We start from the raw sequence: 25,980 nt of genomic DNA on the forward strand, positions 1-25,980 counted from the left end.
GAATTTTGTTTTTATCTCTTTTTATCATTTCTCATGTTTATCTTTGTTAGAAAGACATTTCCCAAATATTAAAAGAATGAGATTTCATTGAAGAGAAAAATATATTTTATCCTTACTTTTTATATATATAAATATAAATAATTATTTTATATATAGTTATTTACATAAATATAAAAGTATAAATAACTATTTACATAAACAATAAAAAATAATTTTTAGAAAGATTTTTCAAATTATACGTTTTTAAATTTGACGTTTCTATAAAAAGATCATTTTTTCTTTTTTTCTTTCTGAAACTCAAAAGATTCTTTTGAAACTATTTTAAAATAAATAAATTTTAATTTCAATTATTTATTTATTTTTGAAAATTTTATACACCACCTTCTAAAATTTAAATGCTGAAATCTAAACTCTAAGACTATATTAGTTAAGGATAGAGATATAATTTTTTATTTACCTTTTTAAAACTAAAAGTAGATGTGATTAAGGGAAATATGAAATATGGTAGAAAAATGTGATACTATAACCATTTATCATTTATAAATTCTTTGCTTAGCTTCAAAACCTAAAGAAATATCTCTAATTTTGTTTCATTTTTAGCTCCAAAATAGAATAATTATATTCATCAATTTTTTTGTATTCTACACACTCTATTTTAACTAAATTTAAGTAAATTTAACTCTATTTTAAATATTCAATTTAAAATAAAATATAATAATACACTGAAAATTTCTTAGTAGATTTGAACTTTTCATAGTCGAGTGGAACAAAATATTTATTTATTTTAGTGTATTACTTGTATTCTGAAATAAGTAGAATTGTTTACAGTGTGTAAAATATACAATATCTGCATAGCTTGATCCTAACAATAATAACTGTGTTTTATCAAAGAAAAAAAAAACAAACTGTGTTTTATCAAAGAAAAAAAAAACAAACTGTGATTTGTTTTGTGTTATTTTTATATGAATTGTGATGTGAATAGAGCAAAGATAAACGGGAGGATAAGGTATCAAGATGACAAAAAAGGGGATAATGAAATGAGACCAGGCTTGGTATATTGAAGGAAGCTTTCGTGTGAATGAAAATTTTAGCAAAAAAAAAGAAAAGCTTTTGGTGTGAATGTAGCAAAACTTCTGTTCTTAACATCTGCTTTGTCTCTCTCTTTTTTTGAAATTTTCTTTTGTCCACATAACTTTATCTCTACACTCTTTAACGTTATAAATATCACCTTGCTTTAGGTTCAAAAAAAAAATATCACCTTGCTTTTCATTCTATATATGCGTGCTGCCATTTTATTTTCACTTTGTGAACATGTTTTTCAACGTTTTTTTTTTTTTGAACTTTGTTTTTCAACGTTATTAGACGAATATATAAAATACCATATAGACTATGCAAATATTGTTTTGGCACACCTTTGTAGGTCCCGGTTCGCATTATGGGAAATGTCACCCCGGGTTTCCTGTTATATAGGTCAACCCGATATATATATCGTCTAAAATGGTCTTCGCAAACAAATTTAGACTAATTATGATATTACATAATACCAAATAGTATACGATGGTTACTGAATGATAATATAATAAACCTTCTCGTAAGTTGATTAATCAATTTAGACTAATTACGATATTAAAAAACTTAAGCTAGTTGGTATTACATAATACCAACTTGCGAATTTATTATAGACTAATACAAGTTAACAAAGTTGATTAATCATAACGAGAAGGTTTGGACAAACTAATAATTATGAAATAGCCATGTTGATTCATGGTTAAGCATAAGCGACAGAAGCTGATGTACGGGTAGAAATTTTTTTGCCACTTCTAAATAGTTATTAACGAATGTTAATATATTCTTTCATATCATTCTTCTTTTGTTGCCATTTAGGAAAAAAATAACAGTGTAAATCTTGACGCAGACAGACTATCCTTCCTAGCGGTTAAAAGTCATAAATCTAGCTTAGCTTCTCTTGATCGAACTCTTAGGGAACATATATTGAATAAAATATTCGTACGAACAGTGTCTGATTTGTGACCATCTCTATAATATAGTATAAAACATATAACAAAAGTAAGTTCTTAGATCCATACAAAATCGACTATGGTGGACGGTAGATGTGTAAGCTAATTTTTTTTTTTTTGACAAAGTGTAAGCTAATTTCTTATGAGTAAAATTTCACGTACATCTGTTTTAGTTATATGAATGTGTATGAACATAATTCTTTTGAACCGTCTATGGGCATATAAATATAGTTAAAAAATGTTTTCTATTGGACAAAACATTATATGCATATTAACTATCAAAGCCCATAAAAGTAAGTAGCTCTGTATTTACTATTTAATATGTCTATAGTGGCCAACCATAATTGAAATCATAGGGGAAAATATCAAACTCTAGTACTAGTTTCAATTCATAAAATGAATTTTTAACTTTTCGGTTAAATTATAAATTCGTAAAGCATAAAATAAATATTCATGATCTATTAAAAAATTCTTACTTAAACAAGATTTAATTAGTGTCATGAATTCTTACTTAAACAAGATTTAATTAGTGTCATTCCATGACACTAATTAGATTATGCAAGCTATTGTTTTCCATTTTATTCATCATATATTAACATTTTTTTCTTACTTTAACAAGATTTAGTTTCATTCCATGAATACCAACGAATCATCAAATGCCTTTTTTGAATTGGACAGCTATAGTTTGATCCCATACTTCCACTATCATTAAAAGGTTTTATTTTTTTTTTTCATTTTAGACAAAAAAGCTTCACGTTACGTTTCGCTGCAATAGCAAACCTAAGGACTGTCGTGGATGGTAAAAAAATACATGTGTGTGCAGTACAAACTGCAGGGCCCATAATCACATCATGTGACCTTGTGTGCTCTCTTTGTCTCTCAGCATTCTTTTTGAACGAAAGAGTTAAAAATGCATATAACAAATATGTAGTTTATTGATTCGCATTGTTTTCACCATAGGTATTCAAACCCATATATTTTGTTGACATAAATACATAAAATCAACAATTTTACGATTTATTAAGGTTTTGTTTTTTTTTTTGTAACTGGCTTCTTAATATAAAATGCAGAAAAAGAAATGTTTTACAAAGGCCAAAGGCCATAGTTAAAGAGCAAAGCCCAGTGAAACTCATATTCTAATAACCCAAAAAACCAAATAGATTTGCAAGAAGGTCCATAATAGGCCCTGCCCAGTAAGAAGAGGAGAAATCAGTTTTGTTTGTCGTTGGAATCATCGTCTTCATAGCAATAGAGGAGAAGCAGAGCGTCTTTTATCAAATCATCATCTCACCCAAAGCTGCATCATCTCGGAACATCTTCGCGGGTTACTCTGCCTGAAACTTTGTATCTTATTCCTAATCTGGTGATCTATGATGGAGAAGGGGAGATAGTTTAGTTTGTAATGTGGTTTCGGTCCCCATTGAGCGGTAGTAGTTGACAAAAATAGAAGGAAAAACATAGCGTAGTTTATTGTTTCAAAACTTTCTATTCAGCATAAGGGGCCCTCTTTCACGTATCACAACCACCTCAAAACTCAAATTTAAACCTCGAGACATTGTGTGACTACTCACCAAATCAGAAGCCGTGATTTGGTGCAGGGTAACTAAACCCCACGGCTACAGAACATGTCACGTGTCACTGCAACATTCGCACTTGCTGCCTTGATTAGTCAACGTTCTCTTCGTATCTATGTGATAATATTGTTTTTTTGAAACACATGTGATAATATTGTTTATAATTTATTTTTACAATCATAATACTTATTTTACCGACAAAAAGGTAAATGAGAAAATAAGGCATTACTGTAGAAAGGATATAAAATCTCAATAAGGTAAAAGAAAATTTCAGAAGAAAAATCTTGAAATACAGAAAAAGTAGATACTAAGTTATGATAAAAGCAGAGAATAGATAGGGGACCGTAACAGCTTCATCAAACCCAAAATAATTCGTAAAACAACTGAAATGAATTTATGAAATGCGGCTACAATTTTCCAACTTGCGGAAAAAAAAAGAATGAAAAAAAGCCAAGGCTTATATTATTGTGATTATTATTGCAATATATGTCTCCAAAAGAAAGAAACAAACACAGTATACTGCAGTGCGTGTGTACAGCCTATATAGTAACTGACTAACTGTAGGCTTGAGCCTGTTATGTTCGTTATAACCAATTAAATCGTTGGGATTATTTTATTTGTTAAATATTTTTCATTACTGACGGTTGAGAAATAGAAAATGGATATGCAAAATTCACGTGAAACGATCGAACATGGTCCAAGTCAAAATAAAAAAAATTAAGAATTTTTAAAACTAAATATAAATTATGATATAAAATTTTAAATTTTTAGATATAATTCTAAAATTATAGTTTATAATTTCCAAAAAAGGTTATAGTTAAAACTATATATTTTTAAAAGTATTCAACTACATTGTTAAATATACTATTAATATTTTTTGAACAGAGTCCGTAAATAATTTGAGATGAAGACATGAAGATATGAAGACTAACTTGCAGCAAAACAACAGTTTACTATATATGTATAGTATCCTAGATTTGGTTAGTCCGGTTACAAAAGACTTGTTTAATTTAAGTTCAAGCGAAACTAATAAAGTTGTATAGAAATCATAGTGTTATATAAACTTTGAATAAACTATAACAGGGTTGGTCCTAAGATTTAGGATGTTATAGGCAATTTAAAAAAGATTTCAACTAAATTTCTTCTTTTTTTTATAAATTTGAGAGTCTAGAAAGATTTTGTGAGAGCCTTTGTCTATATAATGTTTTCAAAAATAAATTTTAGAGGTTTGGCAAATGTTTCACTTAGTATTCCCTAAGACCGGTGATGATGACCAAAACAACATTACACTCTAGCTAGCTAATAGCCTCAGCTTCTGTAGAAATTAGCAAAAGGGCTATGTAACCTAATTAAAGCTGAGACAATTAAAAGTATATTTACCTTTACCAATAGTACTAATTAGTATGTAATATTTTTTGGTAACAAGGGCTAGTAGAATTTGTTTTGGTCATATACGTTATCCAACGTTTATATATTATTTTGGGATCTATTTAGACAAGTAATAAATTAATAGAAAATATTAGAAAAAGAAAAGTGCATTTCATTTACTTTGCTATGATCTGCCCGGTAGAATTAGGAGCAGAAAAACTTGGAACTGGTTGGAAGTAATTAAGAAAGGGGGAAGGGGGGGAAGGGGGGGGGGGGAAGTAAATTACTAGACAATGAATTTCATATACACAAGTGCTCTTGTTTGCTTTGTTTGGAAATGACACTAACAACAGGTGCGTATATGAATATTTGTACATGCAAATATATAAAAACGTTAATCATGCATGAACGGTGCTTATATTAAAAGTTTAGATGTCGATGTGTTTATTATCTATTTCTGGTGGAACCATGCGGCCAGAACATATATTTTATTATGTGTATATATAATTAGAAATATATATATCATTTAAATAAATGTTTCTGGTTTTTGTATGAAACTTTAGTGAGACAAAAAATGACAAAAATGACTGTGACAGTCAGATATATATTTCAGGCTGTCATTCATAGTCTTTGGAAGGAGAGCAATAGAAGAAGATATGGAGAAAAACCTTCACCATAAGCATTTTTAATCAAGCTGATTAATAAAACAGTGAAGAACAAGGTTACCATTGTTCAGAGAAATAGAGATAGAGGTCTTGAAGGAGGGTTAGTATACTGGTTCTCAACGAGACAGAGATGAAAAGAGGATGAGGTGAAGAAGTTTTGAAATTTTGGAGTAAAGAAAATAAAAAATAGATTCAGTTTAAATAAGTTATAAGTTCCTAGGAAGCACATTGATGTAAAAGGGTTTTTTTTTAAAATTAAATTTAACAGTCAATTAAAAAATAAAAAACAAACAATGTGAGCGTCTGTTGCAAGGGTTGTATGATGAGCCTATACCTAAGAGGCTAAGACCATTTACAATGACATGTTGAATTAAACTGTTGAATTGCTTGCAGAACCTGTTGAAAAAATTGGATGCGTTATATGTGTTATTTGGTGTTGAATTTTTTCAAGAGGTTGAAACCACAAAACTGGGGTCCACAAAAATGTATTCTGCTTTCTTATTGGCTATTATTGATAATAAAGAAATTTTTGTATTCACTTTTATTGTTTTAAGTAATTTATTCTACATAGATTAATTTATTTCTTTTATTATTTTCTATAAGGATTCTTTATTTTATGAGCTACAAAGAGAGACTAGTTTTATATAATTTGGACATATACAAAATATCATAAGTTTTCAGTATTTTCAATAATTTTTTTTTATATTTTTAATACTTTTTGTAAATCATATCACAGATTTTCAATTCTAACTATTTTGATTTAAATTAATAATTATTTTATTTTAGTAGTTTTTATGTCTCTATCTGTTATTGTTTAGTTACTAAATATTAAAATATTAAATATGAAATAAAAATAAATATTTAGTAATGATGTGGAAAAAAAAAGTGAATGACATAGAATGGTAAAAATGAGAAATAGGGTGTTGAAAAAACTCAACCAATGTACATAGGCTGTAACTGGTTATTCCTAAAAGGAATACATGGAATAAAAGGAATGATTATATAATGGAAAAAATGGAATGGTAAATAAAATGGAATAAAAAACTTAAATTGCTATGAAATTGGAATTCCAATCATTCCACACATTCACCAGACTTTTTAGTATGGAACAAATGGAATAGATTTTACAAAGAATTTGTTTTTAGGTTTTATTCCATTTTTGGAATATGTGGAATTGGTTTCAAAAAGTATTCCATGTAACTGGTAAATATTTTTGGGAACTCTATGGAACGATGCATTGCAAACAATTCCATTCCATAATTTAGCATTCCAGTTGCAGCCATAGTCTAAGAGGCCAGCTCACTTGAGGCTTTCACGTTTGTCAATTTCTAAATGTGTCCTTCCATCTTTTAAACAAACTAAATCACTGATTCTAATAGAGAAACTTGATACTGATTCTGATCTTCCGGAAACTACATTATGAAAAAAAACTAAACGACATACAATATTGGTGCTCTATAAAGCCGTCAAACGAAAAACATAGATTCGAAAGATTAGGTTCCAAAAAACGTTTTATTAGTTTGACGTCAAGCTACTATACATCAAACGTAGTATGTATATCATATTATGAAAATTATCTTCTATTGAGTGTCAACCATTTTCCTTTCTAGTGTATTCCATACTTAAATATTTAAACGACAAACAAGTTCTCTCCAAAATATCTGCACTGGTGTGGTGACCAGAGTACCATATATTAATATCTAATTAGAGAGTTTGTTAAAAAAGTTAAGAGACTTAAGTAAAGTTTCTAATTTCTAAGAAATTTATTAATTAAATATTAATATAATTGGTAAAATATTTTCATGAGAGATTCACCAATAGGGATAATCTCTTGAGCTAACTACTACGCTTTTGTAAAGACAATAGTGACTGTAAGTTCGTTAAATTTAGTGTTTTATTATTACTCTAATTTGTAGTATGTTTTGTATTTTCCAGGTTGACATTTCTATTGGTTACTATACAAAAGCTTACAAAGTGGGTCAATGAGGTACGGATCTAGTTTTGCTACTCATCATGCCAACTAATAAGTTCGGTTCAAAGTCTTTGACCAATGTCTCTGTCCATTTGCCAATCTCTGTTCAATACCAAGTTGCGTTAATGTGTTTTTCTGAGTTTTGTTTGAATTTTTACATTTGTTTGTGATTGATTATATGAAGATTCCTGAAAGATTTTTTTTTCATTGTAGCCTGTTTCGATCCGAAGTTAGGATCTTCCGGAAAATGTTACACTAACCGGGTGTGTTGAGTCTTGAGCTTTCTTACTGTTGGCGTGAAGCCAAGGTCATAGGAACGTTTATAAAGCAGAAACAGGAATAAAACTTAAGATTAAAGTTCCTCAAAGTAATTTTAAAGGTGAAGGATAAAGAAAAAAAGTTACCTCAAAGTGTAGGAATTTTTATATCAAAACTTAACTAAACCAGTTTTATGGTGACTTTTTCGATACTCCAAAAAGGGGAACTAACATATTGAAAATGGTACAAAAGGAAAAAGGATTGAGTTTAACGAACACGGACTCACGTGAGAAGAGAGACATAATGATCCTTAGCTTCAAATGTTATATAATATACTCGAATTATCACTAACTTAAGATATCCTTATCAAGCATGCATTATAAATATAAATATATTATGTGTGCACATATATATAAATCCATACATGCACACATATATAAGATATTGTATGAATATTATGAATCATAATACAAGAACATCCGTGACTATAATCACTCTGTGGATATGTTAATTTTAATACAAGATACAATGGAAATCATCATGACTACTGCTACATTGTACGTACTACAAAATATTGTTTCCTTCGGTAAATATGGATACTGGTGGTTAAATTGATTATGGACACCGTTATTTTGTCAGAGTCTAATATAATAGTTATAATATTTCATCCAGATTACGTAGATGTTAAGTGAAATCTAAATAATTATGTGTCGTCAAATTGCTTAACAATACATGTAAGACAAAAAGGCCAATACTTGAACGAGCTATAGTTCTTCTCAAACCGGACTGCGATAAGACAAATACACTTTTCTTGTTGACTTGTTTTATATACAACTCATATGGAGATTTACGATCACCATGTTATTTATGTGTTAGTCTGGTCGTATTAATTTTCATTTTTGACCAATAGGGGCATACAATGTAATTAGCCGACAACTATTTTGGTTTTATAATGACGATAGAGTATGTATAGATATATAATATTTATTTTTATCTGGGGTGATCATGATGGTGTGATCATTCGATATAAAAAGTTTACGGGTGGAGAGATGAACTCCAACTCATATATTAATGTAAAATAAAATAACAAAACAGTGTAATTATATTATTGAATAAAATAAACGCAGCTAATATACATATATATATTTAGGGACAATATGATAATCATCATTTTTTTTACCAAAAAAATATGATAATCATTGGAAACAAATAAGGCGTACGCCAATTTCAAAAAAAAGAAAATAATAATAAGGCGTACGTAGGATGTCTCTATCTCGGCGATAACAGACCAAGTGGTAACCTTATTCAAATCCTATTGCGACATTGTCCTTTCACGTCACAATAGCGAAAGCCAAATCCATTTAACTACTCTCTTCTACAAAACCAAATCTATCAGTATTTTCGATTTATATTAGAGAGAAAAAATATTGTAAATATATATATCGTATTAAATGTGGTTTAAAAGTTAAGGTCTATGTGTGTGCTTAACTATTTTCCACGTAAATTTATTTTTTTGAAATGTTTCATGTGCACCTACTTTTCTCCGACATTTGACCGAATTTTCAAATAAATTTCTTATACTTTTCACTTGTTATTGTGTCTTTAATAATTATACCAACCGGCAAGAAGCCAACAAGCCAACACGACGGAAGAAAAAAGCGACGCCCAAATTTTTCTTTTGCTGCATTAAGTTCGATGATAGTTCTGACTTTAGACCAAAAGAAAGTTAGAAGATGGTTGAGACAAAAAAAAGTTACAAAACTCAATTACTTTGATAATTGTTCTATTATTGGTATTCTACGCATAATGATATGCTGATCGACCCTAACTTTAGAAATGGTGTTAGAAATAGCTGGTCTATGGACTATGGGTCTACCGCATATGTAACTTGTTTTATTTACTGCAACACACAACTGGTATATAAACAGATGATGAGATAGGTTGGACTCCAGTATATTTGAGTTTTTTTAGTCTCAAAAAGTATATTTGTTGATTTTCTGCATGATGCTCAATATGTTAAAACCAAAAATAACGTTTAGCAAAAAAAAAAACAAAAGAAGATGATTAAACTGTTTAAACACGAGGATAGTTAAGAAATGAATTTCTACAAAATGAAAATAAACATTTTGATAGACAATGAAACAAGACAAATGAAATCAAACGTTTTACCCTTAGACTGCATCAATCTCATTCAGTTGATCATCAAATTTGTTATCATCAATGGTGTATCCATTACCATTATATGCTTGGATTAGTCGCTATTATGCTGCTCACTATAGCAGTAAATTCTTCAGCCATTTTGGCTTTTTAAACAATTTTCCATTAATTCAAAAAAGTTTTATTTATAATATCAATTTTATAATAGTATGAATCAAAGTATAAATCACTTTAGTATTAAAATCCATATTATTACTGTGCTAATTTTCTGTAATTGTATGCACACATTTCTATGAGTTAATATTCTTACCAAGCATAAAAGTTAGAACACAACGCCTTCTCTTTTGGTGAAAAGCCTGCCTGAACGAGAACACAAATAAAACCAAAGCCAAAAGCCATTCACTTCACAGGCCACGACCGTAATTTGCGCCTCATAGTATGACATTGACAAAGAGAATGCCACTTTAGCTTTTCTAAATTAAATAATTAACAAAACTGAATTGATGCAAATGCTATAAATATTACTTAAAAAAATTAAACACGTTCGTGCAACTAAGAACACATTTAATTATTGAATAAGAACAAAACACATTTAATTATTGAATAAGAACAAAACTCATTAACTATTTTCCCCACTATTCCTCCAAAAATTGTTTTACAAGCTCCTGACAAAACTAAATTATTAAATATTAAAAAGCTCATTAAATAAAAACATCAAAATTGTTGTTTGGTCGCACCATACATATTTGCTACGGTTTCTCTTATTCTCTCTCACTCATGATACTAAACGACCAACAGATCTGATATCAATGAATCATCAAATTCACTGAACACTGAACCAATATCTTTGATACTGGAAGTAGTAAACTCATCATCTCCAATGTTCATCATACTTTCACCATCCAAGAAAGCATCACCGAAGATATCATTTTCCAAAAATACTTCACCCATTGGTTGATCGAGCATTGAAAACTCCGGTAGTGATTCGTTGAAATAGTTGTCTAGAAACGAACTATCCAACATAAACGAATCATCTGATTCACCTGAACCGGAACTAACCCCGGTATGCCACCAAACCGCATCCGAAATTTCCGGTTCCGGTTTAGCTGATTTAAACGGTTGTTGTATTTCTTCTGATGATTGGAGATTGAGAACCGATGTCGGAGACGAAACATGTTGAAAATCTTCAGTTGATTCGGAACAGGACGTTGTTGTCGTCGTAATGTTGCTTTCCGGTTTAACAATAACCGACTGTTCCGGTTCTGACTCTTCAGGCGGTACAGAGAAGTTGGTTAGAGCGTCCGGTCCACGGAGTCTAATAGCCGCGTTATCGTAAACCAACGCTGCTTCCTCCGCCGTCTCGAAAGTCCCGAGCCAGAGCCTCCGCTTCTGCTCCGGATCTCGAATCTCCGCCGCCCATTTCCCCCACGGCCGCTGCCTAACGCCGCGGAACTTCCTCCCGTTTTGTCCCGAGGTGGTCGACACTTTGAGAGCACGGCGGCGATTCGACGCCAACGCCGGAGACGAGAGTCTCTTCCTCTCCTTCGTCGAGACTCCTCCGGCAACGTCGGTATCGCTGCGTCCTGGCTCGACTCTGATCTCGTTGACGAACCTCCTGACTCGCCGGCGAGGAAAGAGGAAGTCTTCTTGTTCTTGTTCGTCTTCGTCGCTTGATGAGTCGGTTGCGTAAGGATCGGTCACAGAGACGCGAACGATTTTTACTGAGTCGGGTCGAGTTTCCGGTGACGTTTTGGTGTATTTGGTGACAGATGTTTTGTGTTCTGAGTACTTTAATGGTCGGAAGTCCATGTACTCTTGTAACTCGTCCATCACAAGTTTTTTTTCCTCTCTCTCACAATATTCGCATCAAAATGAAAAGAGAAACAAAATAAAAAGATTTATAAAAGGATGATAAACTTGAGAATCAAGGTAGGTTTCTCGGTTTCTTAGGAAGAGATTTCGACAGAATCAAAACTAAAAAAAAAACTTGTGAGAGATTTATCACGAGAATTTAATTTAAAAACAAGTGAGAAAATATCGAAAGATTTTGTTTTTTTTTTTCTGGTGAAAGGAGAGAAAACGTGTTTTGGAAACGCAGTGAAAGACTTCTTCTCAAGCTCACTCTTAACATTCTCATTTATAGCATTGATAGTAGGAGAGAGAGAATCTAAACTGTAATTATTTTAATATTATAAATCGTTATTTATTTATTTTAATTTCTATATGTTCCACCAGATATTATTCACTAAAACTGAGGGGTGTTTTCGGAATACGAAGTGAAAAATACGGTACGCCGCATTCATAAGAGCAAGTTGCATGTTAACACATGTCGATATTAGAATATTTGGCCTTTTTGTTGTTGCTTAGTATGCTGAGTCAGCGCGTGGCTATCAGTCTCGAACTCCGCGATTCTTATCACGTGATACCAAGATACCCGGTCTTGTTTTAACTTTTTAAAAAACTTTTTATCAGTAATTATATAATAGTAAAAACAATTTAGTTTTTTCGCAACTTGTTTTGTTTTAAATGTTACTAGCTGTTATCACTTCAACAGCTTTGACCGACATGTATAGGTAAATAATGACGAAGGTCGAGGGTGATTTCGTCTTCCTAAATTCTATTCACCTTGTCACGTACTAATGTTTTTTACTTAAATACGGTTTACCAAATTTATAGAAAAATTTAATTAAATGCTCTGTACATAGTTTGGATACATTGTACTGGAATCATATTGTTCCTAAACAAGGAAACAAATAAACTTAATTAGTATTGAATAAAATTTTATTTAGGAAGTTATGTATTTATATGTTAGCTAAAATATCATTTTCCTTTTGCAAAAAAATATATTTACCAAAATACAGCTATGAAGTAACGTGGCAAGCAACCTAGGATTTGCCGCCATTTATAATTAGTTGTGAGCTATTCCTTGTACTATCTTTTTTAACGCCCCCCCCCCCACCAGTGCTTTGTCTGCGTGTTTTTCACGCTCTTCTCAAATATTATCTTACTTTAAATATGTTTAGAAGGATTTATTTGGTTTTCCTAGTTTTTTTTTTTGCCATCTAAAAATAATATTACTAAAGCCTTAAAAGGCCAACTAAAAACGAAAAACAACGGCCCAAAGAAATCGAGCCCATACAAAAAGACAAACCTAGCCTATTGAGCATCGAAACTTCCCGACCCAAGTAAAATTCGTGACCCAACCTCCACCGCACCACGTGTCCAACCCGAAGGATCCAGAACAACGCGTGTCGATGGTTGCGCCAACACCAACTCAGCCGAGGAAGTCACCGCCGGGACCATCGGTCGTCTCGCCATCGGAAGCAATAGTCACCGTCTCTGTCTGCAATTAGAAGTCGCCACTGAAACCAAACCAGATACTTCCCACCGGAAAACACCGGGAACTCAACACGAACACCGAACGCCACTTCCAACAATAGTATCGGAAGTAGAGGAATTCAGGTTCAACACTTACGCCACAACCTCAGAGAGCATCGTACTCGCGATCTCCTCCAAGCTTGGCCACCAACCTCACACAATCGACCCAACATACAGTGCGAGCAAATCCAAAGAGACAAAAACCGCCAACCACCACCGTAGAGGGAAACGGCGCGGCCCCAGAGTCGATAAGCCAACCATCCATCTATCATGAGATGCGATGCTGGAGATGAAAGCGGCGATGAGAAAGATAAGAGATTCTCCTTATCCCGGAGCCGAGGAAAGCAAAGGAAAAAAGGTCCCTGCGAACCCATGCCTTCCAATATACGCATGCACCGAAGAAAAATAAAAAAAGACGGAGAAAAACCGGACCGACGGTGGTTAAGAGAGCCAAACCCGTCGATCGGAAACACAAACAGCGGCGGTTTTCCTAGTTTTACTTGGGTTCAAAATATCAAAGCTATTCCTAATTTGTAGGAATTAGAAAAATGTTCTTTCTGTTTTCGTTTGATACAATGAGATTTGGTACCCTTTTATTAATTCATGATTGATGTAAAAAGTGCTAGTACTACATCGAATGCACTAAATATATAATCTTATAGTATCAAAATGTAAATATTACAGGTCATTCACAATATTTTTTTTTGTGAAACCGTGATTAAATTTTCTAAAAATGATAAAATTTTATATTTGGGCCATTTTAGTTTCCAATTTTATGAATGAAAGAGAAAAAATTCTGTTTGGATATTTGTGTAAAAAAAGAGAGGTAGAAACTAGTTGAACTAGCACCATCTTTTTCTCCATTAATTACTGACAAAGAGAGATTATTTCTTTTAGAATTTTATCACCTATGATGCTAGGAATGAAAAAAAAGAAGAAGAAATACATGTACATAAACATTTACCGAATAAAATTATATTACTATTTTATTTAGAATATTTGCACTGAATGCCTATAATTTTTGCCATATTTGCACTCTCTATCTTAATCCTTGAGTTCTCCCCCCCCCCCCTTTCATCACTATTTCTCCATAATATTTAGGTATTTTTCTAATTACTACATTTTTTTATATTTTCAGCTAATTCACCATTTTCTTTACTCAAATTATTTCTTTACTTACACTCTTAGTATATTTTAAACTCCACTACATAATTTATTCGAAAATAGAATAGAAAATATAGTATCAACAAAAAATAAAAAAATTATTCTAAAAATGAAGTGAAATTTTATCTTTTGTTCATACTTCATTTCCCACTCTATTTATAGAGTAAACTATGGTGGAGCAAAATTTTATTTTTGTTCATATTTCATTTATCACTCTATTTATGAAGTAAATTATAGAAGGATGGAGATGTCCTTACAAAAAACACTAATATATAGATAGAGAAATCATGTACAAATGAATCGCAAAGATTAGTAAAGGAATGCAAATTCGATGTATAGTATAAAATGTTTCAGTTAAAACAAACATAGTTTAACCAAAAGTAGCTGAAGTAAACATCTATGCATGACTTGGAACATACAAATATCTTCATATTATACATGTTTGTCTCAAGATTTTTGAAAGTATGTTCATATTATACATGTTTGTCTCAATATTTTTGAAAATATGTGATTTTGATAGGTCATCTATCCAATATGTTTTAAAGAAATTAGGGATCACATTTTATATATTCATAATTGTTTTTAGCTAGAATCATGTTGGAATGAAACATGTTCTATGTTATGTTGTGTTATATAATACACTCATGAATCATCTTGGTCCAAGAACATTTCTCCTAACCTTTGTATTATGATCAATGTGTGTCCATTCTTTATCTTTTTTTATTCTCCCTTCCCTTTTGGAACACATTTATGGAATGCACTAATGTATTTGGAAAACAAAAAAAAATGTTGAGTTGACTGCAAAAATCCAACATATTTTACAATACATATTTGTGTTAGTTTATACGTGTGTTGTATTGTCTCATGTGGATGAGTGAGATAAATAAGTTAATACACATCTCTTTATTCCCACAAAAAAGTTTCCAATATATAGAGTTTTTTTTTATATTGAAAGTTCATGTTGCTCTTTACGTGTAAAAAACCATATTCACTATCTTAGAAATTGTATTTATATTAACTTTTTACCGTGAGCTGTGTTATATTGATTGTTTTATTTCGATCTTGTTATCCAAATCACCTTAAGCCTGAGTAACAGAATAACATTTCGTTGTCAAAATTTTTTTTATCAGAGCATGAAAAGTGAATTATAGAGATCTCAGACTGTAAGGAGCGGCTTCTACATGCTTCCTCAAACCAAAAATCTTCAAATTACTTTTTTACATGTTCTCTTCTTCCGATTAACTCTATTTACCCTGCTCCAAAAGTCCCAAAACATAAATGAATATACAAAAACTCTAAATATATTTATGTGTAAGTTACATGGATTTTTTAAAAAAGGTTAAAACTATTAAAAGCTCAAGATATCAATCTCGTGAGATATGGGTTCTTTAGAGGTTTCATACTTAGGCATTTGCATTGCATTCGACGTTGACATTTTAAAGAGTGTGTAATAGGATGTAGCAGTGATATTAAATTGTAGGATCATGGAGTTTTGGTTATTTGATTTCTAAGGTGTTATCTGGTTGTTTTAGGAGAAAGTGGTTTATCAATAGTTTGGCAAGAAAATTCACGTTAAAAATTTTTCATAGAATTTTTATAAACTTAAATGGTTGTTCCGATTCAAGCCACTTCGATTATTTTACTATTTCAATACATATTAATCTATGTTTGTATATTGTCGTATGCTTCTCTTGTTTAAAGATCATTTTATCGACATTTTTTGCCGCCAATAAGTCTTATATCAGATATATATAAACTTTCGGTTAGTCTTGTATATGATTACGTCAATGTATAATACAACAGTTTGATAACAAAAAAAGGAAATGAAATCAAACTCATTTTCACATCCCTAATTGTTCTAAGTCAGTAATATACTTAGAATATAGTTATCAACTTATCAAATGAAATCAAGTTCGTTTGTTATGTTGTGGTTGTGTGTTATGACTTTCTTTGCGGATTATGGAAGATGCTTTGAGATGTTTGTGGCGGTTAAATCAACCCGTTTTTCTGTATGGTTCCTGGTGGTTTGGAGGTGTGTATAGTTTGAATTATCAAAAATCTTCTTGATAAGAGTATCCAAAAATCTTCATTTTTTTGTCTGCTTAGCACTTGATTGATAATAATGGTAACAAGCTCCGACGAGTTCACCGGAAACTAGTTACGCTGGAGACGAGTTGAGAGTTTCTAGAATCCGAGGTAATGAGGAAAATCTATATTCCCGAAATATCATTGATGGTTGAGAGCGGCAACTAGTTCCTAAGGATATTAAAAGCTGATTAGCATAATGGATCGGGTTTAACGGGTGGACGAAACTAGGAATGTAAAAATTTGAATTTCAAAAAGAAAAAAAAACTTATCATAATGCCATTTTTTGATTCTAAATGTCCAACTTGTCACATTTACTACCTACTTTGCATAATATTCAGGTCGAAGATATCTTTTTCGTTAATTAAATGGAAACACACAAGAAAAAAGAGGCGCGTGGGGACGCGTTCGGAGAAGAGCCACCGTGAGAAAAGAGAGACATAAAGAATCCTTTGGATTGGCAAAGACAACCCCCAAGGTTTAGCGCAGTGTTCTCCCCCATTGAGCCAAGTGACCAATAATCCCGCGTAGGAACATAAATAGTGCTATAATTTATATGATATATTTACAACTGATATGTGTATCTATTAGAACGACATTTAAGTAAATACAAGGAAACTTAGACAAACTGAATCTCGCTTCGCATTCATCGATAAATACAAAATTACGTACTTCAGATTAATATGTTTCTTGTTAGCACGTTTTCCAACCATATGATATCTTAACAACCACATTCGAAAATTTCAATTAAAATCACATGTCTGTTAAGTATCTTTTCCTTTCTAGCAATCGATCTTAACTTTTTACATAAAGAAAAATTCCTACATGTAAAATACGAAGAACAAAAGAGACGACTGATTAATTGTCTGAATATTTCATATATATAACTGATACAAAGTTGTTGATGCAGTCATAATTAACGTAAACATCCACTTGGTGTTCGGTAAAATTAGTCAAGACCTGAGAATATATTGCATTGCTCATCAAGTCCAAGATTCTCAAGATTCTTGCATGTGGGCATTTTCTACACGCACACACATAAACATACGTAAATACATTGATGCATGAATTATATATCTTTTTATTATATATAACTTCTGTTTTCTCAGTAAGTGACGAATATCGCACAGAAATAAAACAATAACAATACCATAAAAAGATTGGATCCTATTTATTCGTATTCCTTCCATTATTGGGTCGAAACTATTGTCCAATGTCTCATCCGAAGAAAATTTATCAGCCATCGGGAAATAGTGTGGTGTGAATGATTCAGATTAGATGCAAACGAACAATAGTACTATCACACATAAAACGTTTCTAACTGATTTTATGTGTTTGACACAGTTTCTTAACTAAATTCCTTAAAGATCAGGGTTATGGATTCCAGCACCAATATTGTTTTGTTTCGATTAGAAAAAGAATGAACAATGATTCCTAGTATGATAGCTCCAAGTAAGATGATTAAGACCTCTTTGCATGGGTATAATTTAGGGATGGGCAAAATATCCGTAAGATTTGATTCGATCCGTTATTCGTTTCGATTCGATCAGAAAAATCCGGATATTCGTAACCTTACAAATCGAAACAAATACTAAACTTAATATCCGTCAAATAAGAAGCAAATCACAAATACTCATTTTTAAAAAACGAATATCTGATCCGATCTGTAATGTACATATGCATATATATATATGTATATATAAAATTATATATAATTTAATATTTCTATATAGTTTTTTAGTTATTTTATCACCTAAATTAATTATTTGGTCGTTAAAATTTTAAAAGCACCTAATTTTTAAATAACTTGTAATGAAATATTATTATTTTATATTAAAATTTTTCTTTTAATTTATTTGAAAATAAATATTTTATTATTTTTAGCGGATCGATAAATCGAATCGTACATCCGGTAAAATATATTGATTTTCCGAATATCCGTAACATCAAATATCCAAAGCATCACGGTTTGGATCAGACCAGAAAAACGATGATTTGTACGGGGCAGATCAGATCATAGATATCTTTAAAACTCCAAATATCCGCTCTGTACCCATCCCTAAGCATAAGTCAGACCGTTTAGTTCTCGTGACATACATGTACTGATCACAATGGGTTTAAATCAGACCCTTTAGCTCTCACATCTGTAAACTGAAACTATATAAAAATGGTTGAAAAACTATATAATAATGGCTTATGAAAAACCGAATATCGTGGAGCCCTTTATATTGAAGGTTTATCGATTAAGGCATAGTGCATATGTTGCACAAAAAAAGGCATAGTGCATATATATATACACGCAAAATATACTTTGCTTAATGGGTTAGAATACGTGGTTTTCACTTTTTTTTTGAAAATATATATTTTTTAATCTAGTTGAATTTATGAAAGTCGTAAGCCCGCAGATAAACTTTTTATCCAGAATAGTCAAATGAGTTTTAAAGTTCAGACTCATATCCGTTTTAAGTGAACAAAACAATATAATTTAGTTTTGCATAGTAGGAGAAACGAACCTTAAACGTGTTAGCGTAGCGTACCAAGACCCGTCTACTATCAATTGATCGCGAGACATGTTCCTCATTATTTTCCTTTAAAGGCTATTTTACTGATTTTTTCATGTAAAGTTGTTGATTCCGAATTAACTAACCTACACGACAAAATTTGTATAACCATCTTAATAATATATGGAGTTCTTTGATGTAAAAATATATTATGATAAACTTACTCAGTGGCGGATCAAGGGAAATGTTTTGCATTTGTCAAACATATAAATAGGTGTCGAACATGAATATGACCTGATTCAGAATCTAAAACACTTAACTACAAAGAAAAAAAAACAAAATCTAAGTTCTGTAATTTGATCCCCTTAGTAACAAATAGGTCCGTCTCTGGATAAACTTTAGTCATATTCCTATAATTATGACCACTAATCAAGTTAATATCACAAATTTATTATATGTTAATGCATTCTATTTATACGAACATTGTTTCCTTCTAAAACTTTTTTTTTGTTAAATGGCAATTTGTTTTTCCAATTGAAAAGCACAGTTGATTTACTTCTCTTTTTAATTGAGCAGGAACAAATGATATTGGACACCTCACATGTCGAGCAACAAGTATAAGGCTTAAGAATATCCCGTTTTTAATTGATTAAAGCTTCTCAATATCCTCTCTTTTTTGATAAATAACCTTGATCAATATCTTAAGAAGCAGTATCTAATTATGTGTATATCGTTGTCTAAAATCGTGCTTCGCACGATCGGTCTGCCTTGCGTCATTTGGAGTAAGTAAGAAATCTAGAACATAACTTGGAAGATCTCATCAGAAAACTCAGTTGTATTATATATATATTTATAGTCTCTTTATACTTTTTAACTTCATCATGCCTTCATCGATTCGCTTTAGTAAAATATGATGTAAATTTAAAAGATCACAATATATATAGTTTTTGACAGATAATAAAAGAAAATATTTACACATAATATGTATATTCTAAGTACGTTTTTGTGAATTTTTACATCAATACATAATATGTATATTCATAAACATATTAATTTATAATGACATTAAATCTGCCGCTGTAAGCTCGAACATTGGATCACATAATTAAACTATTTTACGTGGGTTCTATATAGATATGTTAGCGAACAACTTGACTAGAATGTAGGATTATATTTTAGTGGGGCAATCCTATATAAACTCAAAGAAAAATTTAGAAAATGTTTTTCATTAAAAGAAAATAATTAAAATTTAGGTGTATTTAACAAATTCTGAAATTTTTTATGGTGGCACTTGCTACCTTCTTGGGCAATGTAGGTTCGCCGCATGGCTAGTAACCATGCAGTTTATATTCATAGTTTGAAGCTCAACTTGTAACCATTTATATTAACATACGCATAGTTTCTTTTTTCACACCTATTGCTGATCATAATTAATATCCATACGTTTATTATATGTGGGTTGAAGTAGTAATTAGGTAAGGATATATCTTTTTATTGATATTATAAGAGAACAAAGTTAAAATTAGGGACAAAGATCCATTCTAGAAAGAAGGGCCACGTCCCAAAACACAGAAGCTTTATCACCATTAACTACGTGATTAAATTATGTGAAATGGATACATGTACGTTGATATGTGTGTAGAGCGTAATCAAAAGCATAAGCTCGAATCTTGATGGGCAAATAGAGAGACTAGAGAAAATAAAACCTTGTTATTTGTCATGACTAGATTTGAATATTCCAAAAATCATGAAATATCTCCCTATCACACTTGCTTCATATGTTACTAAATAACAATTTTCAAAAAATAATAATATATTGTTATACCTTTATTATGACCTTTTTAGGTTTCTTCAATAAGTTTGGACAACGTTATACAAACCAGAACAACTAAACGTTGCCATAATTACTAGGGGTGATAAAAAAGACTTCAATCCACATGAGTAGTAAAGTAGCACTCGAGTCATTCTCAATGACAGTCTTGGTTTAGAAGCAAGCGATGTTGGTCTTATGCTTACTGTTTACTTCTCGTCACAACTCCCGTTAATCAAGAAACGTAATATATATCTTACGTACACACACTGACACAAGCTACATATATATATATATATATATATATATATAATCGATTGTCTAAATTTATCTTGATGGAGATACAACCATAAATTTTTTCTTTCAGGTGACTCTATGAAAAGTAAGATACAAAACTACTTTTAGCAAAAAAAAAAAAAGATACAAAACTACTAGTATTAGGCTATTAGCTAAAAGCCTAAAAGGTTATGATAATTGAAAATAGACGTTGTATGGTATAGAAAACAGAATATGATATATTTGTATTGTTGATTTCTTTTCAGTGTCTATTTATATTATTGAATATTGAATTGTCTTCGGTTTATAGTATTAGCAATTAAACTATCAATATCTAGTGTAAATTTCTATTGGATTTTTCTTACACTGAATTTAAAATTTGAGCTAAAATTTAACTTTTTGTCTTTCAAATATTATTCAAAGACTACAAGTTTCTTCTTTAATTGGCAGAACACATTCCATTTATAAGAAAATCCTCAAGATATCTAACAATTTGAGGTAATATACATTAAGCCATGTAAATTAAATCGAAACGATGATTATCTTGAGTGGAAAACTGGAACTAGACATAATTATCTTAGATGTCTGTTATCTTAATTATACTTTCACACATTGAAGATAATACTTGAAAGATTAGAATGGTATTAAGATAAAAATGTAAAGATAGAACTAGATTTACAAATCGATAGTGAGCGCTTTTAACTAGAGTAGTTGTACATTCTTTGTTACCGACTCTCTCAGTCCTCTATAGTGACTTTTAGTGAGTATAGTGACTAGCCCATACTCCATAATGTCACACACACGTGAGACGACTTCGCAACTCTCTACTGACGGTTTCGGTTTTGTCACGTGTGGCCATCTGACAAAGCCTTTTGATCATAATCTGAGTATTCACTCATTCCAGGAGTTGATTCGGAAAATAGTGATATTGTTGAATATCGTCATTAGTTAGCAATATTACTGTTGTTCTATTTTTGGCGCAAACTTTGCTTAGTAACTCATAGGTACATTCATAATAAGAATTGAACTATTTTACAGCAAATTAAATATGGTTTAGAAGGTTTCTTCTATTTCTTATTAAATATTTTGCATAATCAAAATCATCGATACCTTATCTATATTAATGTTAAAAGAATTAACTTTTTCACAGCTAGTTATACAGAGTTTAGTTACTATTATCGTCGCAAGGTTTTTAGAAACAACTGTAAAACAATACATATAACAATATCGGATTTTAAAATGATTTCATGGCAGGATTTAATGGATAATTTTAATTTCTGGGTTGGTTTTAACAATTTACTAACAAACATTTTGGTAGCAGTGAGCAACTAATATATTGGAAATTTATGATCATGTTTTCACTACTAATCAGTTTATCAAAAAATAACGGGACATTTATTAAGATGTTCTCGAAATTGTATATATAGTCGGAATTCAGTTGCTTTTTATAGTGCTCCTTAAAACTAAAAATTTATCTAGTTAATAACACACAAATTCTTTAGTAGCTAAATTTTGAATAACATAAGAATTTTAGTAAAATTAGAAAATCATTCAATCAATAATACGAACAATCATAAGAATATTAATTTATGAACGAGTAATAAAAAACGTTTCAGAAAGAATAATAATAATAATAATCAAATTCTAGTTATTTTTTGCAGTGCTCTTTAAAAAGAATTAAAACATGATTAAATAAATAGCAAACAAAGATATAAAATCAACAGCTATTTTTTATGGGAAAGTTGCTAGGTCATTACGAGATTCCTGTGAATCAGTTTATTGAATTTGTATACTCTTAAACCCTAGTAATGGGGTATTACTCTGAAGACTACTTTCTTCCGGGAGACCGTTTTAATTTTTAAAGAAAAAATTAGACTAAAAGGTGCTTTTCTCTCGCTTTGTAGTTTATACATTGTAAATTACACAATGACAATAATGATTTGATACCGAGGGAAGCCAATGATATCAGTAAAAGTCTTGGGTTCACCCTCTATGATGAATCTTTAAATTCACCACCTCTCTAATAACCAACCAAATTGTCAACTAGATTAATAATAAAAAAATAAAAAATAAATAATATCATATTTAATAATGATAATGTCATTATTTAATCCATGAACTCAAATTCTATACCCTAAATCCAAATTCTAAACCCTAAATTTTAACTTCTAAACCCAAACATTATACCCTAAACCCAAATCTTAAACCCTAAATTCAAACCATAAATCATAAACCAAAAAATCTAAACTCTAAACCCAAAACTATACCATAAACTCAAACCCTAGACCCTAAACCCAAATCTTAGACTCTAAACCCAAACCATAAACCCTAAACCCAAACCGTAGACCCTAAACCCAAACCCTAGACTGTAATCCAAACCATGAACTCTAAATCCAAACTTTAATTCTTAACCTTAAATTTCAAAAGAACAACATCAATATTAATCTAAAATATTTAAGGTATAGGGTTTGGGTTTTGTATTTATGTTTTGGGTTTAGAGTATAGGATTTGGGTTTAGGGTATAGGTTTGGGTTTAGAGTTCAGGTTTTTGGGTTTATGATTTATGGTTTGGGTTTAGGGTATAGAGTTTGAGTTTATAATTTAGAATTTAGGGTTTAGAATTTGGATTTAGGATATAGAGTTTGAGTTTATGGATTAGATAGTGACATTAGCATTATTAAAATTGACACTATTTTTTTTTTTGGTTTTGAAAATTTTTTTTATATTTTTTAATCATTAATCTAGTTGGCATTTTGATTGGTTAATAAGGAAGTGGTGAATTTAAAGATTCACCATAGGGGGTGAACCCAATTCTTGTCCATGATATCATGTTTTTCAATTTAGGCAATTATCATCGTCACAACATCATATATGTGTCAATCATGCTCTTTCAAAAAGATTTATAAGTATTAACAGTTTAGAAATTTTATCATATTTTTGTTTGTTAACAAATAACAAGCTGTTGTTCAATAACATGTTTTACAGTCTCTTTTAGCACGTGTGCTGATTTCTTCGACGGTTTCAGCTTTGAACAAAATATGAGGAAACGAATACGAATACTTATTAATCATTGAACCAGCTCTTTTAGTTTTACAGAAACAAGCTATGGTCCTTTCCTTTGTTTCGACATTAACCTTCAGCTAGTAACTCAACTAATAGCAATAATTAACATTAATGAACCTTCGATCATTAATGACAACTAGTGGAGGCCACCATCCTCATGATTCTGTGTTTCACTAGATACAAAAAGGGAGATTAGTGTTAGAAGACTGTCTAAATCTCAGGCTGTATGTTCTTTCTTTCAGACTTAATTATGATTAAACCAAGTTTAGTGTTGTTATTTTAATAAACCTGGATTTCAGGACCATGCTACACTGGCCACGACCTCTTTAACAAAAGAAAATATTTTATCATCTAAGTTATGGAGACTCTGGACATAGATTTTTCATTAGTCCAATCACTGACACGTGTAGTTGGAATTCTTATACATTACTTTATATGGTTTTCAACTTTCAAATAAAGGTTTTGCATGTTCGGAACATTTAAATAATATAACAAAATTCGATTGTCATATAGAAAAAGGTTAAAACTTATGTTTAGATTCTTTAGACAACGTATTTTAATTTAATGATGTCCATCTTCGAAGTGGCCTGTAAGAGATTTTCATTTTTGCCTTTTGCTTAAAAGCTGGTTTTTATGGTTATTTTGCCACACGAAAAAGCTTGAGTTGTGGGTTGAAAACTAATATTAAATCCCTCATTACAAAAATTTCATTTAAGATATAACAGTACAAAAATTGATACCAGTCGCTATTGGGATTAACAATACAAAATGTTCTTCTTTGACATCTACAAAATGTTTGTTTTTCGACAGTAACCATACAAGATAGTGACACGAATGTCTTCTTTTTAAATAATGACATTGAGCGCGAATTCGAAAACGGAATGCTATGTATTATTTTATAATAATATAATGCAGTAGTAGTTATTACTAATTTACTATGCAATATTAACAAATGAAGCGTTTAAAAAACATATTAACTAATGAAGAATTATTAAGTAAAGACAAAGTTACTCAATGCAAACTCTAACGAAACCCCAAGGGAAAGAAAGACCTTCGGTGGTGGTGCTGCGCTATTTCCATGTGCCTGGTAGGTGGTCCATCATACGTAAATTAAATTGCAAGAATAATAACCAGTTTTTTTTTAAACTATAAGCAATTTCGATAGTTTTATTTAAGTGGTTTGAGATAGTGCTTGCGTAGTGGAAACAATAAAAGCATTCGGAATAGACCTCGAAAGAAGAAGCCTCGGTAAGCCCAAACCAGTATACACTTGCATAGCGTATGTGATCTTTTATACTCTTATTGTTATCATAAAATATAAAGAACCGTCTCTCATGAACCTGTATATGATAGAAAATATTGTTTTAAAAAATAAACTGACAGAAAATATTGTTTCTGAATAAAACGTAAAACTAGAATTATTCATCAGTTTTATATATGTTATAAGTAATATATTCGATTGATTAATCATCATTTACAATATAATAAATTAAAAATGAGATTATTGATAACAATCCCATACTGTATAAAAATATTATTATGAACGTGGTTCATATGATGTATAATTTATAATACTAGCTCTTGAGGTACCTTTAAGGAAAACTTAAGATGTTCATACAAGTTTCAATAAGAAAATTTAGTGACAAAAAAAGAAAAAATTTCCGTTCGTTCTTTTTTTGTGCAAACAAATC

The 25,980-nt window shown here is 30.7% G+C and overlaps 1 protein-coding gene across 1 annotated transcript; it reads right to left on the minus strand.

Annotated features, from left to right (window-relative positions):
- Nucleotides 1–10,559: 10,559 nt before the first annotated feature.
- LOC108845985 (ethylene-responsive transcription factor CRF3-like) lies at nt 10,560–12,110 on the minus strand. The gene has a single exon (XM_018619188.2). It carries the CDS (start codon nt 11,840–11,842, stop codon nt 10,796–10,798), a length of 1,047 nt encoding a protein of 348 aa, XP_018474690.2. The 5' UTR covers nt 11,843–12,110; the 3' UTR covers nt 10,560–10,795.
- Between the last annotated feature and the right edge of the window lie 13,870 nt (nt 12,111–25,980).

The sequence above is a fragment of the Raphanus sativus genome, chromosome 3 (genome assembly GCF_000801105.2).
Source record: "Raphanus sativus cultivar WK10039 chromosome 3, ASM80110v3, whole genome shotgun sequence".
NCBI lineage: Eukaryota > Viridiplantae > Streptophyta > Magnoliopsida > Brassicales > Brassicaceae > Raphanus > Raphanus sativus.